Genomic DNA, 27,478 nt, shown 5'->3' on the forward strand with positions numbered 1-27,478 from the left:
AATAAAGTAACATATGACTAACACTGTGTGAAGGAGCACCTCAGCTGGTCTTAACTGCAGAAGTATTTGCCATGACAACTAAAGATATTAGATGCCTATCACTACATTCAACTCACACCCTGACTTCTTAAACTTTAAACACAACCAATTTTGCTCAAGCAGAAATTCTCTCTGAGCCACAGAACACCACATGTTCATTGGGAGTCTCATGGGAGAAAGGAATTAAGTTTGATTGCTGCTAGCATTTCAACAATAATGAAAAACAATAGAGTTGATTATTTTGCAAACTACAGATTATACAGAAGCCACTTTCTTGCAAAGCTTGAGTGTATTTCATGTATTAAGTATCCATTAAAGCTATCTCTAAGGCACCTAGCACAATGATACCTCAATGTTTCATAAATGTGGCAATTAGCTTATTCTCAGCTCATTTCTGTCTCAACCAAGTGTAACGGCTGAGGTTTCTTCCTCCTCCTCCTCCTATTTGCTTATCTCTTTACATCCTATTCCATGGAAAGACAATGCAGAAGAGAGATTTCAGTTAAATGGTAAATGTAAAAAACCCTATACAATCACACTGTTTGTCTCCCCACGTGAAGAATGCATCCATCAAGCAAAATGCTTCTGCATTTAACCTCCATACCTGTAGGAGGGTCGTCTGGAAAGAATTTCTCTTCGTTTCTGTGAGTCTGTGACACTGTCTACTGATTCCTGTGAATCTTCACTTTCTGCTATAGTGGAGATCTGTAAATAAGAACAGCAATCAAACTTAGCAAGACACTTCAATGTCTTTATTTTAAGGAAATGTGAAAAACACTACAATGCAAGTATTCTACAGTGCTTCTTGTTGCCGTGACAGGTATCATTCTACCTAGGCAATGAATAGAAAGGGCAGGCTGTTTAGTAACAGATCCAGTGAAGAATGACCATAGTCAGTTATCCACCCGTGAGAATGTCCTTTATAATTTAAATACTCCAATAAGAAAATATAAACAGTAATTCCATACACTTTTTGCTTTCCATGATTCCTTGTTTCCATCCATTTTAAGGAAACAAAGAAAGATTTTTTAGTAACATTTAGGGAGAGAATAACTGAAACCAAATTAAGATAGCAGAAATGTTTGGAAACAAAGAGCAAAATACTGAAGTTGAGAAACATCAATTTATAAATAATTGGGTAGATATGTTATAGAGAGACTGCCTTTTGGGTGGGTAATTGTCAGGAAAATGTCATACATGAAGATGCTAAAAAATAATGCAGTGCTGCAATTCTGAACATCTGTGCTAAAAAAAGACAAAGGTTTATGACGGAAAGCTAACATGTTTGTATCAGTCATATTTTGGTAATTTTAAATTCCAGGTGTGCCAAAATGTAAAAACAACTCCAATATATAAAACCAGAGACTGTTTTCCAAAAGACTATAGTCATGTGACAAATATACAAAAGCTAACCATAGTGAATAGAGAAATGCCTGTGTGAGAAACATAGCTCACAGCCCAACATTTTATGCACTGTAGGGAAGATTACTAAAGGCTCAAAAAGCTTGCTGGCATCCAAATCTCACAGTTATCAGATAGAGGGCCTGAACAGGTCCAAGGCTGACTGTGAACTACCAGGCTTTGAATATCCAAATACACTGGCTTCGCACTGAGCCAGGTGAATTCCAAGCATGGTTTCATTGTCAGTTTCTTATCTTCCACCTCTGGGCTAGTAACTTGTGCACTTATCTGAAAACTGCTCACCTCCGATAGATTAAAACTCTAAACTTTTGACTCCAATGGCTGAGGAGGGTAGAGTCAGCCAGAAACTCAGCACTAAAGCTGACAAGGTGTAAACAAAGATTATTAGAATGGCCTAGTTTTAAATTATGCATGCCTTATTATTTTTTAAAGTAACACCCAGCTAAATATCTGTATTAAATAGTCACAATGTCTACTTTTTAAAATTAAACACTTTTTGAGCTCAGTGTGCTAATAGCAAAGGACTGATGTACAGTCCTTGCCCTGTGTAGCTGCTGTACGCCAAGCAATTTCTCTTTCTGCATTCAGTAACACTGAGCTTAAAAGTGGTTAAAAAAAAAAAAGTTACAGGTTTTAAAGATTTCAGACTACTTGTCTCCTATATCTTCAAGCTACCTCATCATATTGCATTATTTGTCTTGCTTTACAGAAGAGAAAATGCTAAGGCTTTACAAAGCAAACAACATCCAACAGGCAAATTTTAAAACCATTTTTATGACAGGACTGATAGGTTTATTTTAAGGACCATTAACATACAGACATCTGTTTTGTAAAACAATGCAAATATTTTCTAAGTAGGAAAGACTCTCATCCCAGAATATCAGCCTCATTAATGATTAAAGATTACATTATAAAAAAAAAAACCAAACCTTTTGTTCACCTCAGAATAGTATGAACTCTTACTCAATAAAAATGTATGAAAATGCAGTAGAGAGAAAAAGTAGAGTAATACTGTAAGAAAAACCATGAAGCTGTTAAACTCACCAACCAAATTCTAGAGGGAAATGAAACTCAGCAATGTTTGAAAGTGAAAAGTGGTTAAACCAGAACAGAAAAAAAGTCACAGAGTAGCAAATATTGTACAGGTTTTGCCTTCAACGTGCTCTTGAAGTTTATATATGCAAAAACACAATCCAGGACACAAATACATTAGAAACCAGTGAACTGGCAGGACTATCCAAAAGGCCCAATTCACGTATTAGGAATTTCTTCTGTCAGTACCTGAACTGTCTGGACCTGTGGAGACTGAATAACTGACGGCTGGGCAGCCTGAATTACTCCGTGCACTTGAACTGTCTGCCCATTGGGCAGCTGAACTAAGGTCACCGTGGGCGCAGAAGACGTTGCGTGAGCTGCTGGCATAGATACCTGCAAAGAGACAGTGAGCATAAATTAGGTTATTGCAAAATCTTCTTGTTGCACTATGAAGAACACTTTTTGGTGAAAGAATTGTGTCTCTTCTAGATCCCAGTTAGATGACCCAAATGTTTCAGCGTAATATAAAACCTCCTGAACTGCCTAAGCCCAACATCTGACCTACTTTACAAATTAATCTAATGCAGAATTTCTACAGGCTCAAAACATCACTTGCAAAACCACTGACAAGAAAGAATGAGAAAAACACAACTGCCTCTATTTTGAGGTAACCTAATAAAAACACATTATTACCTTTCGCTTACTTCAGTTAGATATTGCTAAGACCTGGGTGTACTCCTACAGACACTGCTGAGTCAAAGGCAGATACATATGGGAGTGGAGCTATTTTTATTCTCACTCTAGAAAATGCAAAGTGTTTGCCAGATGTAAGAAGTTAACATTTTTAGGGAGTCATACCTTTCAGACTTTCTAGAGACTAAACCATACTGAGTAGCTGGCAAAGTCCATTTAAATGAAGAAAACTGACCGTGTGTTCAGACAGAAAACCCATGGGTTTGCAGTGGAAACGAATGGTTTGTAGGCAGTTATTGTGATTCAGTGTAACGGGTCAACACAAACTCTAGTCCTATTATTTTTATGAGGAAAAATTGCCCACACTTTAAACGCTCAGTTCCTAAACACAACTTTGTTTCTCCAGCACAGATCTGTAGGCATAGTGGCTATGCCAACAGGGATACGCTAACGACTTCAGCACGGTACGCTAGCACTGCGTGCACAGCCACGCATGTCCTGCGCAGGGGCTCAGGCTCCGAGGACAGCTATACCCACACGAAGCTGTTCACGTCACGCAGGGAAGTCTCACTCTGGCAGGTCACAAGAACAATTATGGGCGGCTGAAGGGCCATGCACCAAGGTTGCTACGTGGCTGGGCAGATGCCCTGGTGTGCATCCAGTACTCAGCAACTGTCTGGTGACATGATGCACGTGTTCATGGCTGGGGGCTCCTGAAAGGCAGGAGGTTGCCAGGGCTGCTGTACAAGCGCACACGGCGCTCGGTTTGCGCCCGACTCGCACCATCATAGCCCTCAGGGAAGGACTGCAGGCAAGCGTGAGCTGCTCTGGCAGATCTCAGCCAGGTCATGGGTCACTGACTAGCCAGCCTTCTTCTAGACACCCAGGTTTGGAAAATTTAACAATCCTCCAGTGTTCAACAGCATTTTCAACAAATTCGATTCATGTAGCTACAATGCGAGAAGGGGCTGTGCTGCTGTCCTACCTAATCTCAAAGAGCTGCTATGTACCGGATGCAGAAGTAAATCCTCTGCTGTCCCCATGAACATGTGGTTCTCAAAAAGCTGCAGTAGCTGATCTTTGAATTTCCATAAACATCCGCCACTTACAAGGAAATCTTGCCTAACAACAAAATTAAAGGGAATTACATGTAGACCTCTCTCCTCCACAGCTGTCTCTCCCTAATCCACAAATTTGTGTTTGCCTTTACCTTCCTTTTTCAGGAAAACAGCTGCAGCATTACATGGTGGTACTTAACTCACATCTGAGAGAAACCGGGGCTGAGATTAACATGAGCGCACTTTCCTCTGGCAAATTGTATTCCTTTACCAAGCGACCTTTTTTAATAATGCATGTCTGACTGAACAGTCCTTGGCAATGACAGCAAAGCTGATCAACTGGAGGCGACTCTGCGGTTGGATTAAGCCAACAGCAGAGTGTAACTTCCGCAGATGTTTCTGACTCATACCTTGTGGAACTGGAACGAGTTTCCTTTTGACTCTGAAAACTACCCTGAACTCACAAAAAATGCAGCAATTAAACTAAGCTTACAAGAGGGATGACCTTACAAGAGATAATGAAAGAATTAAATTGACATAATTAGTTATTTAGATTTGCCTAAGCCTCTGAGGGCACTCCCTAATGCCAAACACTGCCACTTCACATATTAAAAATATCATAACAACGTAACACTGATGTGAACAAGACAAGGAATTATCTTTAGACTGTTATATCACCTCCACAAGGAATATAAAGCCTGGGGAAAAGCTAAGGTGCAAATAATACAGTGAATGACAACAGAGGAAATGAGGAAAAATATAAAATATTTCTTTGTGGTTCACATGGATTTTAACCATAGCTGTATAGCTTTTTCTTACTTGGAAAAAATTCTCATTCAAGTACCAGGGTAATTTTGCCCGACTAAAGTGCATTCAACCCACTATACACTTCTAAGTTCAGCTACCTGGAGGTTAGTATGTTAGCACCTGAATTTAAAACATTCTTGCTTCTCTGGACTAAATCTTAACGCATACCAAGTGAGAAGCAGTTTACTGGTTTTGCAAGAGAAATAAACTACTTCCACTCAGTTCACACTGAAGTGTTATTCGCACCACCTACATCCTGTGCCTAAGTTAGACAGTGAGAAAACTGCCCAAAGAGGCAAGCTGGTGCAGGGCAGCTGGTGGCCTGTAAATTCACACTGCAGCTTCACTCAACAAAATCACCCTGTGCATTAACAGCTCCAATCCCTATACTATCACTTGAATGGAAGTGTACTATCTCTGGTTTACCAAAAGGTGCAATGACTTTAAAAAGACATTAATCATTTATAAAATGGTAAGTGATTTAACACTTGTGCCACTTAAAAGACACTCAATTCCCCAAACTATGAGATCTAAAAAACCTGTTTGTTCTTTGCAGACTGCAAATAGTTTCAAAATTAAATGGTTACAGAAGAGAGCCGAACAGATTCTGTACTCATTTACACAATGGAGTTGCTTCTGCCAACCATCAGTGTATCCAAGAATGAAACCAGGTTCCAAAATCAGAGATGTAGCTGGGATCGCATATCTCGTCTCTCCAAAATAATTTGGGGATAATAAATGATCTACTACTGTCTCTCTAAACAGTCAATAATTCTGTGAAATTCTGGAGACGAGGATAACACGAGCTGTCAAATGCCAGGTTGTTCCACTTGATTATAATGTTTATAATACTAATTCCATCAGATAAGATGATGTATTTGCTGCATTATTCATCTATATTTTCAGTTTGTTTTCTTCAGAATTAAACTGACTGCTATAGGCAAGTTTCTAACAGAAAACATAACAGCAAAACAATCCAGTCAATATAAAAAAAGACAGTAAATTACATGTTTTGAAAAAAATACCTTTCAGTGGTATGGTTGTGGTAAAGAATGCTAGAAATATTTTAATTCATTATTCTGTTAACATAACACAGTTTACACACATACAGTTCTTCAGAACTAACACAGCCTAGTGTGATGGGAAGTTAAAAATCTACTGCTTTAAAAATGTGAAGACAAATATTAAAGGAACTATACATCGCACCTGTTTCAGAATTGTATCAATGGAACCTTCTCTCAGGCCCATGAGCAGACATTATCCCTCTTAAAAAAATTATCCAATAGGTAAAACTATTACACCGTATGATTTTATACCTGGGCTAACGTTGCAATCTGTGGTTGTGCCTGTACTGTCATCTGTTGGGTTTCTGCCTCTGTAACGGCTGCATCTCCACTCTGCTGGTTCTCTGCTCCAGATTCCATGGTCATTTAGTTACCTACAATCACAATATTTGTCGTAAGTCTGGGTTGGTATGAAAGTCCATTATTCTTGGTGGATCTGGTAGCAATCACTGCAGCTGAATTCCCATTACTACATACTGTTTTCATTTGCTTATTAAAATGTTGCCAAACTATTAGCATTCAGGCAAAATTTTTTTATGCCAGGTGTCTGCCTCAGGTTGATCTTTCTGTGTGTAATGTTTCTGAAAAACAGGTCCAGTCTCCTTCAATAATGAGATCAGAAAAAACGTGTTTTGCTCATCTTAAAAAAATTGTTTGAGCAATTGCACTATGATGATCTAGTACCTCAGCAATTTGGAATAATGACTGGCAGTTTGTCAGGAAGGGCACTCCCTCAGTGCCAAGGTGACAATATGCCCTGCTACAGCCCTCCTTCTTCCCTGCAACTGCAGTTTGCAGATAACCAACAGCAATTGCTTCTGTGTTGGGCACTTAGTTTTCATCCTTCTTCTGTCCGAACTAAATATGCAACATCTCCATGCAAATTCTTTCCACAACCAGACTGTGTATGGCCCTATGTGACAGCAACTTAAGTCTTTTCTACTTGGTAGTTTTAAAGTCAGCATACATAACAAGGGAAGCCATTTCTACTTGAACCTTACTGCAAATAAATATTTTTATATTTAGAGGTACATAGCAGTTTATCATGACCTAAGCTTTTTATCATATTTAGCTCCTAAGACACTTATATTTCTAGGCAATAACTGAGCAAGCCTAGATCACCGGAACACACAACTCTATAAAAAGAGGTTGCATAACTTCCAAAACTATGCATGTAGGCAGAGTGCAATGAATCTTAAATTCTGCACTGATCTGTGAAAATTACTTTTCAGTTCTTCTTTAAATGCTGATATGAAGATATTTAATATATAAAAAAGAACTTCAAAATACAAGGAAATGCTCTCAATGGTGATATAGCAATACCACTGTATTATACAGAACTCCAAACACCAAATATTTAGAATGGATATTACCTCCAGAGCCACAATACTAATCCTATGTACTGCCCTGTGCTGCCCAATCTACCCTAAGGCAGCACACCTCTCTTCAGAGCTGGAGGAAAATAACCGGTAGAGCATTTCTGCTTTGGGAAAGGGCCTGGAGGCAGAGGATGCTCAGATCAGAAGAAAGGTGGAAAGAAGGAGAAATGCCCCTCTCCTTGCTCAACTTTACTGGCCCCCCAAGGAAAAGATTCAGAAGTGTCAATACAGGTGGTGGTACCATGACCACCTTCAAGATATTTCATTTTAAACACAAAGTCAGGGAAACTTCCATTTCAATGCAAACTACACTTCAGTATTACAGGAAAGAGAATACTCTTTGGAGATGTGTTGCTTAAAGCAGTAGAGTCACACTTCAACCCTGAGTGTAATATGAAATGTCTGTCTTACAGTAAATGATTGCTAATCAACAAAGATAAAACAGCATTTCAAAGTAGTAGCTGCATCTCACATCAAAAGAAAGCAAGTCAATGTATATAAATAAAAATCTGTATATTTAGTATTGAAAGTGACTGTTCAAATGAGTTTTTGTGTTTGTGTGTGTGTCTGAACACTGAAATGTTTAAATACCAAATATTTAGTTCCAACATCAGTTTAGAAACTCTTAGGAAATGAAAAGAAGGAAAAGAATTAAACCTGATTTTCTTTAAAAACAAACAATGAAAGACAACTTACAAATTTTTGGAAAAAGCAAATTAAATTCTTCTAAGCACCTGGAATTTTGTTATGCCACTCCCTGTTGCCATGATTTTTGTCCCACATAAACCAGGTATTAGTCCGACAAATGCTCACAGATAAACAATACTCTACCTATATGTATATACTGGTAAACTGGCCATGAAAGAAATTAATTGTAAACTCACTGCATTTTAAGCAGTCTAGACGTTACAATTTTTGTAAGAATTTCAAGAATAGCCTGTGTCCATGCAAATATAACAACCCCATTCTTTCCTACAGTACCAAGTCTTCTCCATGTTGCATTTCATCTTCCAGAAAGCACAAAAGAAAACCCATGCACTATTACTATTTGTAATATACATTACCAAACAGTTCTTAAAGACTTCATTCATGACAACAGTTTAAGTGGTTTTCTATCCCAACTTTAACACACGAGTTACATTTTAACAGTCTTAGTCCTCCATGTTATACACCCAATTTTTGAGTATTCTGCATTTTCAAAAGTGCAAACTACAAATCAGACTATCGTAGGTTTCCCTTTGATTTTTATAATTTTTAAGGAGGTATCTAGTTTAAACACTTTTTTGTGAGTATCAGCCAGTTTGTTCAAGGTAACCAAATCAACTTTTTCCCAATTCCTATGCATGTATCATGGTGACTCCAGCCAAAAGACTACCTCATCAGAACCATTTCAGGAGCAGATCTTTTGCATCAGCAACATCTCCCAGCCAAGTATCTGAAAAAAACTTTAAAAAACAATTTCCCAGCTACAAATTCAAGTATGTTGCAAAACTAATAATGCTTTTGTTTGCTGATAGAAATCGTGACTCCAGTATGGAGTCATTTACTATACAAATGGGATTAGAAATAGATGAAATGTGAAAGTGAGGAGTCTCTTGAATCAGGTATTTAGCAATGTTCGCAAAGGTAGATGTTGCCAAATTCCTGCTGATAAATGCAATGTTTTCCTAGGAAGAATTTCCAATCCTCTCACACACGATTCAGCAAAGGACCTCTGGTTTTACAACCTTGGTTTCCATACTTGCATCGTCTTTTGCATATGTAAACAGCAAAAGCATTAACTGTTTGAGGTGCTCCCTCCTCTACAACACCAACATTTTGGAAATCGAATTCTTAATGTGACTTGTAAACACCTAACAGGAACCTCCTCATAACATACAGTAAGCACCAAGCAATGCAGGAAGCTGCCTGCAAGATTTACATCTTGACACATGCAGTTTAAGCGAGTTTCTGTGACTCGTAGTTTTTGGACAAGCTCTTAGTCTCTTGTTATTTGCAGGTTCTAAGTAGTCTTGAATTTGGTTCAATTTACCTTGCACTTATACATCACAGTATTTGTATTCTAACATCTTCACTACCACCTTTTACAGTAACTTGTGAGAAAAAGAAGGAATCAGATTTTTGAGCATCACGACATCATATTCCAGATACACTGATTACTACATTGTTTCATGTTTGCTTTAACAGTACGGTAGGATTAAGATTGCCAAGATATACAAGACCAGGCACCTAGAACATAAATACTTATTAAGTTGTGTGTATGGATAAGACCATGATGGCTGAAATTAAGGTTGTCAATTCCTACTAGTTCTTGCAATTTACAATGTAACAGATGAAATGATGTTTGGTTTGAAACCTTAACCTCCCCACACATACAAATGAATGCCAATCCTTACATCTCCTTTCTAAGCTCTTCATATACCCCTAGTCTAGACAAGCTTTGCTGACCAGTACCCCAGTGTCTTTCTGTTCTTGTGTGAGCTCAGGCCCACCCCACCACCCCATCCTTTTGCTCCTCCTGCCCCGTTCGCAGTGGCCCACCCTGCTCCCTGGCACTGATTTCCCTGGCAGCCACCACACCCGGACTTCTCGAATGGAGGCAGGGATCTGAAAGTGTCCTGGTGGGGAACAAGTATCCTGGGCAGGGAAGGCGTATGGGAGCAGAGGGAGCACACCTTCTTCTCATTCCTCCCTGCTTCCAGGCTACTTTCCATCTTGTCAGGAGAGGACACACACCCCCACTTTGAGACAAAATTAGTAATTGCTGTAGTTCGTCTTGAACCAAGTATTCTAAATGAAACTAACTGAAAAAACAGTTAGCTATTAACAACCAGGGTTGGAAAACCAGAGTCTGCTTGCCTAAAACACCCCGGCTATGAACTCTTAACACAGGTTAAGAAAGCTGATGACATTACCTGGTTGGAGATGGTTTAACTCTTGACTTTTATGTAACACACAATCTTCTTCATTAGTTCAAAAGAGCTAGTATTATACTTACTAATACTTTCTTAATAACTTACTTACTAATGATCTGAAACTCAGGAGGTGAAGAGTCAAACAGTGAAGCATTGAGCTGACACCCAGTGATTTGTTTTAGTCAAATCAGGACTGGGAGAAAGAAGTTCAGCAGAAGATAACTAACTGTACTAGCTGAATTTATACCAGGACAGCAGAAGATGGATGCTAATAAACACAAACAGTTGCTGAATGCAGGGGAAACTGAACTACACACACTGTAGAAAAATCCAAATAAACCTGTCTCATTAGCTGCATAAACCTGGGAAGGAGGCCCAGCACTACTGCAGATAGTTCACTTCAGATTTCTGCTTACCATGCCTCTATGACACAAAAAGCTAAAGTGTTAGACCGCAACAGTAATAAGATACAGGGTAATCTTTAAAATTATATTTGTATAGATGGACCCTATACATCAGCTTGATTACAGTGCAGAGGTTGGGAGCCCATCTTAAAAATGGGTTCTGTGCAATCTGCGCGTTCAGAGAAAGCAAGCATTTAGACAATGAAAATGTGGTGTATGAACAGACTGGATAGAATTGTATTATTTACCCCAGAAAGGACAGAAATGCTTCAAACACTAAAAATATACTTAAATTAGTAACAGGGTAAGTAAACAAGAAACATTCACTGCCTGATTATAAGAACAGCGAAGCTGAAAGGTGGAAAATTTAAAAGTATAAAAATGAAAATTTTAAAATATCTGTTAAAAATATAAACAATGATACTTCAGGTACTGCACAAATAGAACACTGATGCTGCTGATGATAAGCAATTTATAAGGATTCAAACAGGGGTCAGGCATGCACATGGATAACAAGAATATCCAAGAGTATCCAGAACTGGTGTGGTTATTTCATACCAAAAGTAGTGCAGAACTGAAAGGAAGATAAAACCTCATGAGCCAGGATTTAAATCGATCTCTAATCCTTAAAAAGTCAAATAAAGATTTTCATGGGGGGGGGAGATTATGTCACATGTAATTCTTGCACGTTCCAGTAGTCTTTTGAGGTACCTACTGATCTTCAGTATCTTAAAGACAGGATACTGAACTAGGTGTGCTACAGATCATGGTAACTTCTGTAATCTCTGTTATTTAAAGTGAGCATCAGTGCTGTGTATTCAGAGCATGAGCAGAGTTACGTCCCCTCCCATCTGCTTACAGAGCCAGGAAGATACAATTCTGTCTTCCTACAGCTTTCATATCATCTTCTTCACTCTTTAGTACCCACCTACTGATACGTCTGTGGTCTCCCTGCTGTATCTTGCTTTCTTACTTCTTTTTCTATCTCCTGTCCCAAATATCCCCATAAACTCCAGCATCTTTCCTGAACGTTAAGCTCTGCTCCTTGGTTTCTCCTTGCTCACATGAGCCATAGAGCTTTCCTGCTCTGCAGACAAGGCTGCTTTTTGTCTCCCAGGACAGACTGGAGAAAAAAGGTGGAGGTCCTTTCCCAAACACCACTAAATCCAGGAACCAAAATACCTCACTGTCTGTTACAGAAGATACAACTTTCCACCCACTTTCGTATGTGAAGGTTCTGAATGCCCCAAAGCTTTCTGTGCTTTTCAGTTGCACCAGTTGGCACAGTAAAACACATTACCTCTCCCCGCAAGCCTTTCTTTTCTTCGTCTTTAGTAACATCGTGGTGACAATTCATGGTTATCAGTTAATGCTTATGCTGACAGTTATTGGCCATACAATATAACTACACCTTGAGGCCACGCGGTTCGCTTTACACCTCAGATGTACTATCACAGCCTGCTCACAAGCAAGCACAGCTTTACCAAGTGACACGCTTTGAAGTCTCCTTCTCCTCCACAGCTAGATGATTACTTCTTGTTTTATTTTATTAAAGTACACACTCAGATTTTGAAGAACAACATGACAGCCTCCAAAAACAGTGCAGAGCGGAGACCAAACAAACCTATGCCCATTTTGAGCCAGACTTCTGCCACATCCAGTCAGACATTCACCTAGCCATCACCTGCAGAGGCCATCTCTACTGCCACATTAGGTTCCTGATCCAGTTCAATATCCAGCCACCCATCTGCTCACAGCAGCGAAGGGCCGGGGCAGCGAGGGGGCTGAGGGAAGGGAAATGGAGGCAAGGCCTGTTTCTCAAGCCCTGTATTCAGATTTATTCATAGCAGCCATGCCAGTACAATTGTTTAGGAAGCAAATACAGCTCCACCATCCAAAGTTCCAGGAATTCGACTCACTGTATTTACTATATGTGGCTTTATAAAGCCACAGATCCACCACAAAAGCACTGAAAAGGTCACCAAACACTGCTCTTGTATGCTATTATTTGTTTTCACCTTTTCAGTGTAATTATGGAGGACATTCACATGAAATCTGTAAACATTTCCACTGTTACCTTGCAGTGCAGCAGCCCTTTCAGCTGCAGCTCAACAGCTGCTTTATGAACTCCATTCAATGGCTGCCAGACTGAAAATGTTCAGAGAAAAATAATTTTATTTACAGCTAACACATGGAACTTCAAACAACCAGTAATAAATGCTCAACAGGACAAGACAGGCCCATAATTATCTCTCTCTGTCGCTAATGACTACAGTGGGTTGGCACAGGAATTGCAATTTACACCAGAGCTTCTCTGTCATCCCAAGCTGGCACTGCCCCTGCCGCTGCCCCCTGGGTATTTGCTCCTCCTGCCTTCTCCTCGGGGTGACAAGACTGCGCGCCATACTGTGAACACAACCTACGTTTGCTGCTTTGTCTTAAATCTACCTTTTACAACTTCTCTCAACGGGTTCACTACATAGCCACTCGATGATCATGCCAGCTTCTGGGTCAGGGCAGTGCAAGGGCCGGGCAAACTGAGGGGAAGTAAAAGAATGGCTTCAACAACCAACTCCACTGAAAATGCCAAAAATGGAGAAGAGTCTTCAGATTATTTGCATTCACACACAGCAATCTGCCAGTCAAACTGAAGAATAAAAAGCTGGAAAAATTCTTCATGTCACTGAAGTTAAAATATTTGACCTTGAACTTACAAGAAAAATTGAATCTCACTGTAAAGAGATCTTGCACAAAGCAGAATCAGACCATTAGCTGAATGTAATACCTGTAGTCCCCCTTCTGTCTCCATCAATATGACACTCAGAGAAGTGTCTGAAAACTCTCTGCTGACTGAATACATGCTGTAACAGCCAATGCAAGAGAGGCAAACAATGTAGTATTTTCATACAGATCACAGAAGAAATGCAACCAGGAGCCTTCGTTATGTGTAACAAACTTTTCTGGTTCATGACTTTTCCAACAAAACTTCTAGTGCAGTTGTAGCTGCACTTCCAAAGTCAGTGAAAATTTCTCATACTTAACAGATTTCGATATGTAAATGATGAAAGCACTGGAACAAATTACTTGCGTTGCATGCTCAATCTCCCTTTCACTAAAGAAAAAGTAGTGGCAGATTTTAAAACAAGGGCAGAAGACCAAAAATCTAATCTCACAGTTACAGTGGTGAGCACCCAAATCAGCGATCGCCTCTAGATTTTGTTTTCTGTTAGCATAACACAAGAAAGCTGACATTTACCAGGCAGATGGTGAATCAGTATGCACAGGTAAGGTGTGTGAGCGAAAGTTGCTGAAACACTCTTCACTGCCGGATTTTCCTGATTTGACTCCACACTCTTGGCATTGTACTAGCACCTAGTGTTTCTGCCTTCAAGATTTTTAAAAGGAAAAGAGACTCTGACAGCAATCAACCGCAATTTATTTCTTGTATCACTGATTCTATGAACAAATACAAGAGCATCCAGCAAGCACTTGGTACACACACATAATTTAATTCAGGTTTAATCTCTACCGCCTTTTCTTGCTCAATACAGAATCAAGGGACCTAACTGAATTACAACCTTTCCCTTCGAGACTGTGAACTGGGCACTAAAAGTAAGGGTGAGCCCTCCTGCACAGCTTAAAAAACCCAAACCTACATATTTTAATTCTACTGATAATATACATATTTAAAAAAACCCTTTTTCCTAACCTTATCTAATAGTTGGGATAGGTCTTACATGAATACACCAGTTCTGCAAAGAGCCCGACAGAAGAGCCCGAGGGGAGAGACTAGAGCAAGCATTTCCTAAGGCATTAACAATGAAAAGCAAACAAATGCCTCTCCACTGTCTTATCCCCTTCGCATTCAGAAATTCCCCCAAAATACTGTCAGACTTCACTTAGACAAAACAAAATGTCAAAACAAATCCCAGAAAGGTTATAAAGTCATCGGGTAACATTATTATTGAAAACGTAATCCATAAATATGTTCTATTTATAAATGCTCTGTCCTCATATTGAATGCACTTAGGGTATTAAAAGACTAATTCACATGCTTTACGTCTGTGATCCTTAACATGCGACAGAATTGTGATAACTACTTATAAACACCTTTAGTGAATGTGTAGTAAAAAAACAAAACAAACCAAACCCTGAAAGATGCCTGCAAACTGAATTTTAGAAAAAACAGAGATTTTTAAGGATGTCCTGGGCAGTATATACAATCTATTCACAAAGACTTCATGAGAACTTGCTTGTTTCTGAGAATTCAATACATTTTGCAGTTCTTACACATTTGTTGCCAATATCATATTTATGCAGTGTATTTACATATAAACTGACCGCTCTTTACTACAGCTTACCATCTTTTCTCTGACATTATTTTTAGAATATAAAAAGCACCTAATTTTCAACCTATGCTGATTTCTTGCAATTCCTACTAACTGTAGAAAGAAGCTTCCCTTTGACAAAAATGAAACCACATGAAATTGTCAAAATACAGGTCTCTTGTCCATGTGTCTGCTGAAAGTACTGTGGCTCACTTTGTGATGTGTAGCTGCTGGTTACTTAATAAAAACTATCACAACAATGTATCTGAACAGTATCATTCCTACGCAGACATCTTTAGCACAACATAAAATACGGTCATTGAATGAGTTTTTATGACAGCATCTGGGAGCTAATGCTTCCACTGAATACATCACGAACTCCAGGAACAAGCTCTTTGCAATTGGTACAGGCCTAGCAAATTAATAATCCGCATAGGCACTCATGACGAGGTTTAATTTCTGGCCCTAGTCAAATTCTTTTACCTTTGACTGAAACAGCAGTGGGTGGAGAACTGAGGAATAAACGACTCCATGAGATCGGAAGCTGACCTCTCAGCACAACTGACTGCAGTGACACGAAGCCAGCCACTTCGCGTATTTGCACTTCTAACTTCAGTGCTAAACTGTGACCATACACTAGTCTGATGGCAGTTCTTAATAAAAAAAAGGAAGATATGATTATATCTGTACTAAGACCCGGGGAGGGGTGTGTGTGTGGTGTGAAGGGGTGGGGGTGTCTCCAAAAGGCAGCCCCTGTGATGCTACTAGATGCTGCAGTTCACTGAAGTGCTCACTTCTGCAAACAGCAAGTACCCCACACGGTGAGGTGGGGACGGCACCTGCTCAGCCCGTGGTGAAAGCTTGCTGGATGCAAACTAGCACCCACCTAAAAGCCATGGGGTGTATTAATGCAGCCTGAACCCAAGTAAGGTACGCACAGCAATGGGTACAATAAACTAACATCTCTGTTCTGCTAACGAGGCCCTGTGCCCAAGCTGGTACACCCTACCTCTTAGTATGGGTTGTTAGCTTGGGCTCAGCACTACGCTAAAGTGGCTACATAACCCGTGCGTAAGGAGGTAGGTTGTACCTGGCTGGCACAGCCAGCAATTTAGAAACAGTGCTCTGGTACCACCCAGCTATCTAGACATGCCAAATAATTTATCCTGCTGTGCTGGTCAACAAGCAGAACATTTTGAGCCACCTCCTTTCATAGCAAACGTTGGCATGTGAAGGTGTTCCAGCAGAAGAGCTAAGGCCATCCAGAGTGACAGAAAGGAGAGCTAACTCTGCAAGCGGACAGAGACCTTCTCCTTCCCCAGTGACAGGGAGAAATGGGAGATGATGTTAGAAAAGAGGACTGTGTCCCTACCAACAATGAAAGGAGTATGCAGAGCAGAAAATGATGCCAAGTTAGCAAGGTTAAGATCCATCTAAGAAGGTGCCTGTGTACCTTTTTTCCGCTGCGTAGACCTGTCAGGACTTGAGATTTCCACTTCACCTGCCAGAGTCATTCAGATGCATCATAGTTGTTCTCCTCCATATGCATTTCTGTGTCTTATGGCCTTTTACTGCCCCATCATTCATTCTGGCAGAATAAGAACCACCTAAATGCGGCATGAAATATTTGACAACGCTTTGACATGTTGTAAGGATCTCTGTCCACGTGCCAAGCAACCTTTAAACATCCCAGGTCAGAGGCATCAGCTGGAGGAACTGCTGCAATCCCAAACCTGTGGCAGCACGCAACTCTGTACGGAGAAACTCTACACACATTTGTATTAAATAAATGGTTATCTCCAAGGTGGGGAAACTACTGAAACTTGTTCTCAGCAAACAACTACAGGAGAAATGACTGACTGCTCAACAGAGCTACTCTCCTAGAGAGAGTGAAGTAGGGCTATGATGCTGTTAAGACGAGGGTATTTAATAACTGTGCCTCCTGCACAGGCTTTGCTCCATATATGTGGTACAGAGATTCACATAGTCTCGACCACTGGTTCCAAGACAAATGCGTAAGTGAACAAAGCTAAAACTACTTTTAAATTATACAGAAGATCACCCAGCTCTCTTTTGGTGCTCAGAGCAGATCAGGAACAACTTATTAAAAAATAAAACTGAAAACCAGAGCATTACACAGACTTCACATCAGTCTGGTTAACCTGAGTGCTCCAAGCCCAAGGGCCAAGAATACAATTACAGTAATTTTACACCTGTAACAGAGAAAGGAATCACCTCCATACAGGTGTTTCCTTAATTGTAATAATTTAAATTACATAGCAGGTATGATTTAATGGAAGCATATGCAGAATGTGATAAAGACAGATAACCATATAAACATGTTTACTATTACCTGAATCTTTCTATCCCAAAGTAATTTGTTTCCAGAGTCTCTGTTAATTTTAGTGTGAAAATATTGACACGTCACATTTATCAGAATAGCGTAAGACTGTAAGACTGGACTGAAGCTTCTTAGAGATTACACTGATTAAAGATGACATTCTAATTTAACATGAATGTGAATTTATATTCTGAAACTTAATCTTCTGGAAAGTCCCAGAAATGCAGGGGACTTTCCCATGAATAAAGTAAATGTTTCCTTTCCCATCCTATAATGAGGGAGGGCAACTGTCAGTATTTAAAGTTCTTTGTTTGGTCTAAAACATTAAATTAGATATCTGAATTTCATCATCCATTTGTTTATGTAAAAATTAAAAAAAAGCCTGAGGTTTGAATACTGTAGGTCACCTCAGCAAAATACTGCAGATTGAAAAGGGTCAGATGTTGGAATCCCAAAGTGATACAGACCACACTTGTTTTCACATCATTCTTCTGTTTCAGAGAACTATCAAATCAGTTAAGAAATTCAGGGCAAGCATGGAGTTTTAGGTATTATCAGCAGCATAGCTGAACTTGACAAAGAGAATTTTAGGTAGAATTTGTGTCTGTGCTGAGATTTTGTCTGTTGGCAAGAAGGGACAGCTCCATTGCTAATGCTTCTAACCCACTTCTGAATGTCAGTGGCTAAAGGATTAATTCATAAAAAATGCCACTTTATATATTTACGCTGCAAGCTTTATAGGCATAAACTATTAAAATAAACACTGCTCATTCCATTTGATGCTTGGAACGTACGTGGTATTTCTAGAGTTCAACCCATAGTATAAGAGCATGAAGCTATATAACTTAGTAACTATTGGAAATTCTTGTTTAAAAAAAACCACAACGCTTCTAATAAGTTCAGAAAGAAAACACAACAGAATGGATGTTTCAGACCAATGCTTTCACTGTTTTATTAATAGATTATCTTTAGAACGGGTCATCTGAAAGTAAGATAGACTGAATTATTTACACAAAGCTGACAATTACCAGATATAAAGCCAAATGTCTGAAACAAATTCAAAATAACCTGTATCTGTACAAGCAACATACTTTTTGTTATGATTTAATAGCTTTGTTTCTTTCTTAACAGGCAGTATAGACTATTTTTTGCTTCAACTATCTTAAGTGAAAACCTTTGAATTCTTTCTGCAGTTGGAGTGCTACAGTAGAGTATGCCCAGGTATGCACAAGAAAAACAGCACTTCCTTACAAACCTTGCCCTTGTCCAACTTCTGAATGCATCCTATTCACAAAATTTATTGCAACATTAAAACTGAAAGATTTGGGGCTTAAACCACAGCTCAGACTTGGAAATATTTTAAATCCTAAAATTGCTCTGGCTTTACTAGTTATATTGAAATCATCGTTGCTTGGTCAATTAGCACTAGTCTTGAAGCAATAGCAGACACATTATCTTGCTTAATGCACCAACACTGAATCTATGACCCACCTTCTCCCTAAAAACCAACTGAAATGAAACAGTGACCAAATTTTGTAGTAAAATAATTTTGACTAATGTTATCAACCGAGTGGATTCTGGTTTATTTTTCATGTAATTTTATATTTGCCTGGATGGTGACGGAGAGCTTCTTAAATGAGAAAGATCTCTCATATGCCTGCCAGGCAGATCTACTCTGCAAAAGTATCATCTCCAGAACAGAGAATAATTTATCTTGGTTCTCAAATACTTAACTGGAGTTTAAGACCTGCATTACCTGTGGGCAACACAGATGTCTCCATGGAACAGAGATGTGACTTGCTGATAATGCTGAAGGTCAGAACGATGACCCTGAGTAAGCAACGTGAGCCACTGATGAACCAGAAAGAGCCAGAGAAAGAAACAGAATCCGTGCTTTGCATCAGTGTGTTGCACACAAAAGAAAATCTCCATTTTGCTTTCTGCAACTACAGTCTTACAAGCATGTCTGTTCGCAGCACAGCCAGCTCAGGCTCTGCTTTCCTCCAGATTCTTTCCTATTTACACCTTTACAGCTGTCTGTGAGGCTGTGTAGTAAATGGGACTGTGCAACCAATTTGCACTACAGACAGACCAGAAAACGCAACTTATTTTTTCCCTGGACCAGTTCTCCGATCCAGTTCATGTCACTGCCTCACTGACAGCCGTACCGGTGCTACTGGCACAGAGGCAGGAACAGGGAAGGTGGAGCGGAGTCTACCCTGCTGCAGCCAAGCCTGCCAATGAAAGCAAAGTAGATCAAATCACGGGTATAGGTGTCATAAGACTGCGGGAAGTCAACAAAGATGCTGAAGAAAATAAAACATCTACATTCTGTAATTTGATTATTATTGTTTTACTGATGACTCTGCTTAAGAGCGGGAGGCTGGAAACAGGATGATTATTTTTTATATAGTCAACATTAGCTTTCTGAGGATTGGGCAGAGAAGCATTTTTCAAACAGCCACATCGCTGACAAAGCAGTTGTTTGCAGGAGGTAACATACTTCCTCCTCTACCCAGCCCAGGATAACGTGCACTGGTTATACACTCCACATTAACCTTACACTACAACTTTCATGCTAGTAGTTTCAGCCACAATTATTATTTTAGAATCAGGAAGACAGGCCAAGGCATCTATCAGTTTGTAGTAACAGTGAAAGTAAAGCGAGCTCACCGCCCAGGTGCCTTGGGCCAACTGACAGGATTTACACCAAGGTGTTCGACCTGGACCCCTTCTGGAGCTTCACCTTTCAACTTGGGCTTGGTTAAAGAAACGTTATATATAATTCTCCCCATCTGACTGGGCTCCTCATAAAGAAAGGGACCTAAGAGTTACACTGATCCAACCTCTTGAGAAGACTGAAACCTGCCTCTGATAAGGAGTAGCTAGTTCAACCACACAGGTGTTACCAGGCTTTCAAAAGAGGGAAACTTTCTTCTCGTTCTTTTTTTTCTTCATCTGAGGCACTTGGTGTGTTCTAGCTTTCCCAGCTGCAAAGACAAACTGATGTGGCTCTGATCACCATGGACAGAGCCCGACTCTTCCTTCTTTCACTCCAAGTCATGGATGTGCTGCAGTTCCCCAAGACGGTTCTGCTGACCCAGCTCTCTGTTGCTGAAGGGAAAGTTGTGTCCCCCTCCTTCCTTTCCCTACAGTCTTCCTGCGAATTTGCACCAGTGCTGGTGCTAACAGCATCTCAATCACCAACCAATTCAGCTCACTGACACAGAAGAAAACTAACCTAACAAAAAAAGCACGGTTTTCTCCTGGGTTAGTGATTTGAACTGGCTCATTAGATTTTACATACAATCAACACTACAGCCAACATAAGGGATGACCAAACACCACACAACCAGGAGCAGGAGAGAAGGAAGGAGTAAAGTGTCTGCCTCTTGAGAGCCCCATACAGTTGTGTCAGCTCAGATGAAACCACAGCAACAGACTTCTGTTGGTATTATGCTGTGGCATTAGTACACAGTGCCCTTTTTCACATCTTCCCTCCCTTGGTATCTCCCAGAATTTTCCTATCAGCACAAAAGAGAAAAATTTGGATGAGTTTCACAAAGAGGGGCAGGAGTCCTACTTCTATAGTAATGCCCTAGGCTTTTTTTCAAGAGAAAGCTCTCTACAATCTACAAAGGCATAAATTTACAAACCCTGCTCATATTCCATGTCACTTGGAGAAATGGACAGGCACCAGCAGAGTTTGAGGTTGGGCCAGCTACACAGAGCCAGAGGAAGAGTCATCAGAAAAAGGCAAGAAAATAATGCTTCCCATCCATTATTTCATGGGGTATAAAAGATAAGCTAGATGAGAAGAGATTTTACATTCAAGCCCTAAGAAAGGTGCAAGGGAAAGCAAAAGCCAATTGATATTGGAATAGCAGTAGAGAACGAAAGAAGATTTAGGGTAGCATCTATTAGAAAAATGCCTGTAATATTGGAGCCAAAATGTCACAGGAGGTTGCAGAGCTGCTAGAGAGATGATTAAGAAGATTGCAGCAAAGAGCTGCAGAGAATGGCAATGGGAGGTTAGAAGTTAGAACAAAACATGTGAGAACAGGACTGAGGAAGTGAACGTAATAGTTGTTAAAAAAAAAACACACAAAAGGTGTTTAAGCCAAGTAAATAAGTAGCACAAAAAACAGTATGTATACATGATATTAAAATTTGGGAACAGCTGCTGCTCATGTTCATTTGCTCATGTTTAGCACAAGTAAAAACTTAAACTTAGCTAAATGATCCAGCGCTGCAGCAAGAAGAACCACAACAGGATCTATGCCATCCAGCTTAGTTATAAACACAGCAATAATTTAAAAACCTTTTATGTAGGCTGCGTTTTCTCATTTAGCAGCACTGCTGTTTGAACTGCCTTTATCTTCCTGCTCATTCCAGCCCCATCCCTTCCCCTGATTACGCTGGTACGGCTACTATGCAGCCATGCAGCAACCAGGGGAGGGAACGATCCAGGTGAAAAATAATCAGGCTCCCCACTCCTCACCCTGCTAGATCATTTCCCCAGTCAGGTCTACCACGCAGTAGCCCAAACATTTGCGCCAGTGCAATGGAGAAGACATGAACAAATCACCAGATGTGGAGGATGCTTCAGCCAGTATTACCGTCAAAAAAACGTATGTGGAACTATGGTGTCAGTCCATCATGCAGTAGATAAACTTCAGAAATTCCTGGATTTCTCAGGCTACTTTTTTTTTGTTGTTGTTGAGTCTGCCCAAGAAAAGAACCTGCTCTTTTCTAAGTTTAGAAAACTATCTGAAAAAGTTTCTCTCAACAGAGGAAAATACAACCCAACTTTACAGTTCTTCCAAATGCAGGGAAAAAAGTTTTGCTGATAACCTCATTGACCAAACAAGCTATCGCTGGAACAACACTTAGAGGATCAGAGATTTCTACACATCACTTGAACTCTCCCCTCCAAAAAGTGTGAAAACATCAAGGGTAGACATTTTTATTTCAGTTTCCTGCATGAAGGTAGCTTCAAAATAGTTCATTATACGGCGTCCTGCAGCTTTGTCTAAAGTAGCTAGTGTAGTCTTGTGTCAGAGACCAATTGAAAAGTAATGAAATCCAGAACAGCAATTGGCAGGACTCTCCTATCTTTGGAATTATTTTTCCGTCTTTCACCTAATGGGCTTGATTTATGACAAACATCAAATCTCACAATACTCTCAGGAGAAAAACAGGTATGCTTATTATCTTAAGCGGTAAAAGAAACCCTTTACCTATGTACTTTGCTCAAAATCATTGAGAGTACCTAACAAGCATCAGTGCTGCTTTAAACTTGTATATATGTTTTACATACACATAAAACATATACATGCATCCAAACAGGAACACAATTCCTCCAAATTCTTTGTCCTCTCCCCTTTAAGTGGCCCTTCCACCACCTAGTTTTCTATTCTCTCCACTTCGCACAGGATACTCTAAATCCAGCACTGCCAGAAAAAAACAGCAGCGGCATGAAATGAGAAAATCCTTGTCTGTTTTCAAATGCTTTTTTACCTAAAAGACCAAGTAGACCCTGGCACATCTTCACCTCCTGCACAGCTGATAAGGCTGTTTTAGAAACATGGAAAAATGGAAGATGCCATATTTGTTCTCACTCACCTTTTTAATTGCAGTACAACCAAGTGATCTAAAAGTTTTGAAGAATAAAATAGGTATCAATGCCTTCATGCTGGGTGATGTACAAAGATCATTAACCGCAGATTGCTCAGGTTTTCATAATCAGCATGAAATATGACTGCACAGACTGCAGATGAGGCAACACAATTTTTGATTCAGAGAAAAACCACTGCCTTGTCATGAAACTTCAATTGCATGCAGGTAGGGCACCAGAGAGCTCAAACTGAATTCAGTAGGGTTGCTTCTGTAGATGAGGATTGCTGTCATGTCCCCTGAATCTAACTTTAGATTAGTGGCAGAAAGCTAGCATGGCCTTCTCACTGCACAAAAGCCTTGAGAAGTACGGCATGAGTAACTGATCTCCACTTGCTTCCAGAGATCCCAAAATAGAGGTGAAGTGTGAATATCCCACTTGTTTCAAAAGGGTGTCAACAGAAATTCCTAGTCAGGGCCTTGCCTGCTATCAAAATCTGCACCTACAGAGCTGTAGCTGCACTTAGGCAAGAAGAGGCTGTTTGCTTCTTACTGCAGCTACTTTCCAGAATAAGATCAGCTACTACAGAATATTTTATATTTGGCATCAGCACCAGCAATAGCTACGCTGGTGTAGGCTTCCAGGAAACAGACAGATTGATGACTTGACAGTCTAAATGAGATGTTACTAAATTTTCTGTATCAGCAGACCCCTCTCTCCCCTTTCAGACCTCTGGGGTTTTTTTTTCCACTCAGAGTAGCAGACACACCTATCACCAAAAGTATGGGAGGAAAAAAAAAATAGATCAGATGCAGACCATTTATTGCAGATCCAGACACAAAGCTGAGAGTACTAATCTAAACATTGATATTCTATCAATGAAGTTAAAGCATTAAAAATTATTACACTCTTCTTTCCTACATGCAAATATTTCATTTTAGGTCACCTGTAACTGATGCTTAGCAAATACACAACTACCTCTCTGTTCTGTGAGGATACAAAGCTGGTGACGAAATGCAGAGATCTGTGTTAGAAAATATGGATCTGAGAGTCTTCCACTCTATTATGAAATAGAATAAAATAAAATGTTGTGTTTCTAAAGCTACAAAAAACAAGCAAGGATTTACTGTCGCATTTTTGTATTTAAAATGAAGTGCATATTCCATCAAACCAAGAATGAATGAAATACACCAATGACTACACTCTCTTTAATCACTAATCAACAGCTACATTGCCTACTGAAGTCCTCAGATGTCTATTAATCAACTACAACTTTAGAAACTCTCTTCTCATGTTGGTATTATTCAGAGTGAAGTGATGTAGAGCACCTTTGGCCTTCATTTCAAAACAAGTGGTGGAAGTGACAGAAAACAGAAATTCACATACAAGGAAGGTCAGGCGTATCTACACATGTGTATCACAAATACCCATCTTGAATAAAAACTTATTTCAGTGACTTCACATTTTACTGTAAAAATCCACATTTGTTAATACAGGGAAAGGAAGCAAGCAGAGTCTCAAAGTTCCTGTATTCTGAAATAGTGTTTGGTGGTCACAATGGGACTAAACAGAGATATCTGACATTCCTAAATAAGTCTCTAGTCCTTTATTTAAGAAATAGGAAACTTGTTTCTAACCCCAGGGGAAAAAAAAAAAAAATCATGACAGGTGTTATTCCAGAAGCAGATTATGTGCAGGCATTTCAATATTTAAGAGGGAGAAGAAAACAAAAAAAAAAGATTTTTTTTTTTTAAAATGTTTTTGGGAAGAAAAGTCACATGACCTATAACATTTTTTTTATCCTTATATACATTTGAGAGGTGTAATAATCTTTGTTAAAAGAAGTTTTTTAAGACTGCCACATCATTTTTACTTATTACTGTACACAAAAATGCAGATATCCAGGTTTTGAAAGTAGAAATAAAGTCAAAATAATGTCTTTACTCTAGGCAACAAAATGGGAAAAAATCCCCACAGCTGCAGCAAGGCAAGGCTGCTGTAAGGTGGAAAAGGCAGCTGAGTTGACATTTGCTATTAAAGCAGGGATAGCGGTTAAATCCTGCTTGCTGTGCAGCACCTAAGTCTGTGGAAAACTGGCAAAAGCAAATCCCAAACCGAGATTTACCAGCCACGGCCAGGTTCAAGTTCACTTTGGGTTAAAAATACTAACAGGAAAAAAATAACGCTGCAAAAGGGAACCGTATCTCTTGTTATGTGATCTGCGCATCGGGCTTAAAGCTCTTCCCTCCGATATTTCCCCGGAGCGCGGTGTTGGGTGACCGAGCACCATTACCCCTTTTACAGCCTCCTGGAGACCGCCGTGCCCCACGCTGCAAATAAAAGCAAACCACCAGACCAAGCGCTGGCCCAAGCTTCTGTGCACAGATTTTATTAAAAACTTCTCGTTACAGAGCCTAGGAGCGTGTTACAGAGCCTAGGAACACCCCACGTACTCGTTTCCATCACGGCAAGAGTTTATTTATTTATACAGCGCACTCGGGTCACCGGGGAAGTGAAACTCTCCGGGCGCGGAGCGGCGGGCGCAGGGGGCCGCGGCGGCCCCGCGGGAGGGAGGGCTGCCCGCCCGCCCCGCCGCCTCGGCCGGCCCCGCGTCCCCGGAGCCCGGCGGGGCCGCGCCGGCCGGGAGGCCGCGCCCGGGGCCGCCGCCGACCGAGGCGGGCAGAGCCGGGGGGAGGAAGACGGGCGCGCGGCGGCGGGGAAGCCAGCTGAAGCGCACACGGAGGGGCCGCGCGGGGAGGGGGCACCCCGCCGCGGAGGGGGCGCGGGTGGGTGCGCGGACGCCCCCCGCCGCCGCCGCTCCCCCCTCGTCGTCTTCCTCCGCCGCCTCCTCCTGGGGCCGGGGGGCGCGATCCCCCTTCCCCGCCGCGGTGAGCGCCGCCGCTGGCTGCCGCCAGAGTCGCCGCCGCCGCCGCCCGGCCGTGGCGGCCGCCGCCGCCGCCGGGGCCGGCTCCCATCCGCCATTATCCTTTGTTCGCGGCGCGGCGGCGGCGGGGATGTTGCAGGGCTCGGCTCCATCTTTAAAGCGGGCGCCCCTCCCGCGGGCGGTGCAAGGCCGGGCCCCCGCGTCCTGCCGCCCGGCGGCTCCCCTGGTCCCCGCCGGGCTCCATTTCCTTCCCTCCCCCCCGCCCCTGTTTGCTGGGCGCCTTCCTCCTCTTACCGGTTACCAGGCTGCTCCGTCACTGCTTTCGTTCGCGCCTAGGATCTCGCCGCAGTTTTATTCTCTCCCCCACGTAACACACCGCGTCAAACTACACCTCCGCCGCGTCACTCACACACACACAGGCGCTCCCAGCCCGGCGACAGGCAGGCAGCGGCCGACTGAGGAGCGCCAGCCAGGGAGCAAGCGCCGAGCGCGCCGCGGCCCGCACGGAAAACGCCGAGCGCTCACGGAAAACGCCGAGCGCCCGGCAGGCGGCGGGAACGGCCGAGCGCGCCGCCGGCCCCCGCGGAAAGAGCCGAGCGACCGCGGAAACGAACGAAGCGCCCCGGAGGGGAGGCGGAAAGAGCCGAGCGGCCGCGGGAAGGCGCGAACGGCGCTTCCGCCCGGGGCAGCCCGCGCGGAAAGCACCGAGCGGCGCTGAGGGGGGGCACGCGCCCTCCTTACCCCCCCACCCCTGCCCCCGCTGGGCGCGCGAGCGGGTCCGAGGAGGCCGGAAAGCGACGAGCGCTCACGGAAACGGCCGAGCCGCCCCGGAGGCGGGTGGCCGAGCGCGGACCCGTCTCCCCCAGAAATCCCCCTCGAGGGCGCTGGGCCCCCCCGAGTTCACCAAGCACGTCCCCACGCACACAGTGGCGCCCCGGGGGACCTGCCGCCCCCGGCCCCGCAGGGCTGTTCCCCCCCACCCCACCCCGGGGATCCTCTCCCTGGGTGCCCCACTGCCAGGGCAGCTGCCCAGACCCCCTTCCTCAGGACCCCGATTCTCACCCCATGACCCAAACACCCCTTGTCTTCACAGGCGCAACGTGGCAGGTGAGGTGCCGTGGTGAGGCCATACCGCGCCTCCTCGATGCCTCCTGCCTGCCTGGCGTCCCCACCGTCCCCTCCCCACGTGGTGAAGCACTCACATCCTTCATGTTGCTCCTCTAAACCTTCCTCTACTGCCTGGTTTTCGCTCCAGGCTGCGACTCCTGTCCCACTGCCTACCCTCTCTGGCCCTGTGGCCAGCCATCTGTGGTGGCCCAAAACCAGGCGCAGGGTGACTGCTGCTCCATTGTGACATAAATATCCCTGTGAAATCCCCCAGCCCTGAGCAACCTGCCTCCACCAGTGCTGGAGGGACAAACCTGTTTCGGCAGAGGTGCAGACACCAGGCACCGAAGCTGTAAAACCACAATTTTCAGAGCAGCTGAGGCTG

The 27,478-nt window shown here is 42.1% G+C and overlaps 1 protein-coding gene across 1 annotated transcript in view; it reads right to left on the reverse strand.

The window, feature by feature from the left end:
• The window catches only part of CREB1 (cAMP responsive element binding protein 1), a 35,650-nt gene extending 9,269 nt beyond the window's left edge, over positions 1 to 26,381 (reverse strand). The window contains exons 1-4 of the mRNA XM_050899673.1: positions 26,281 to 26,381; positions 6,371 to 6,492; positions 2,743 to 2,889; positions 644 to 744 (exon numbers count right to left, since the gene is read on the reverse strand). Of these exons, the coding sequence (XP_050755630.1) occupies positions 644 to 744; positions 2,743 to 2,889; positions 6,371 to 6,484 (362 nt within the window). The 5' untranslated portion in view covers positions 6,485 to 6,492; positions 26,281 to 26,381. The remainder of the gene's footprint in view (positions 1 to 643; positions 745 to 2,742; positions 2,890 to 6,370; positions 6,493 to 26,280) is intronic.
• Positions 26,382 to 27,478: the final 1,097 nt, after the last annotated feature.

The sequence above is a fragment of the Gymnogyps californianus genome, chromosome 7 (genome assembly GCF_018139145.2).
Source record: "Gymnogyps californianus isolate 813 chromosome 7, ASM1813914v2, whole genome shotgun sequence".
Taxonomy (NCBI): Eukaryota; Metazoa; Chordata; class Aves; order Accipitriformes; family Cathartidae; genus Gymnogyps; species Gymnogyps californianus.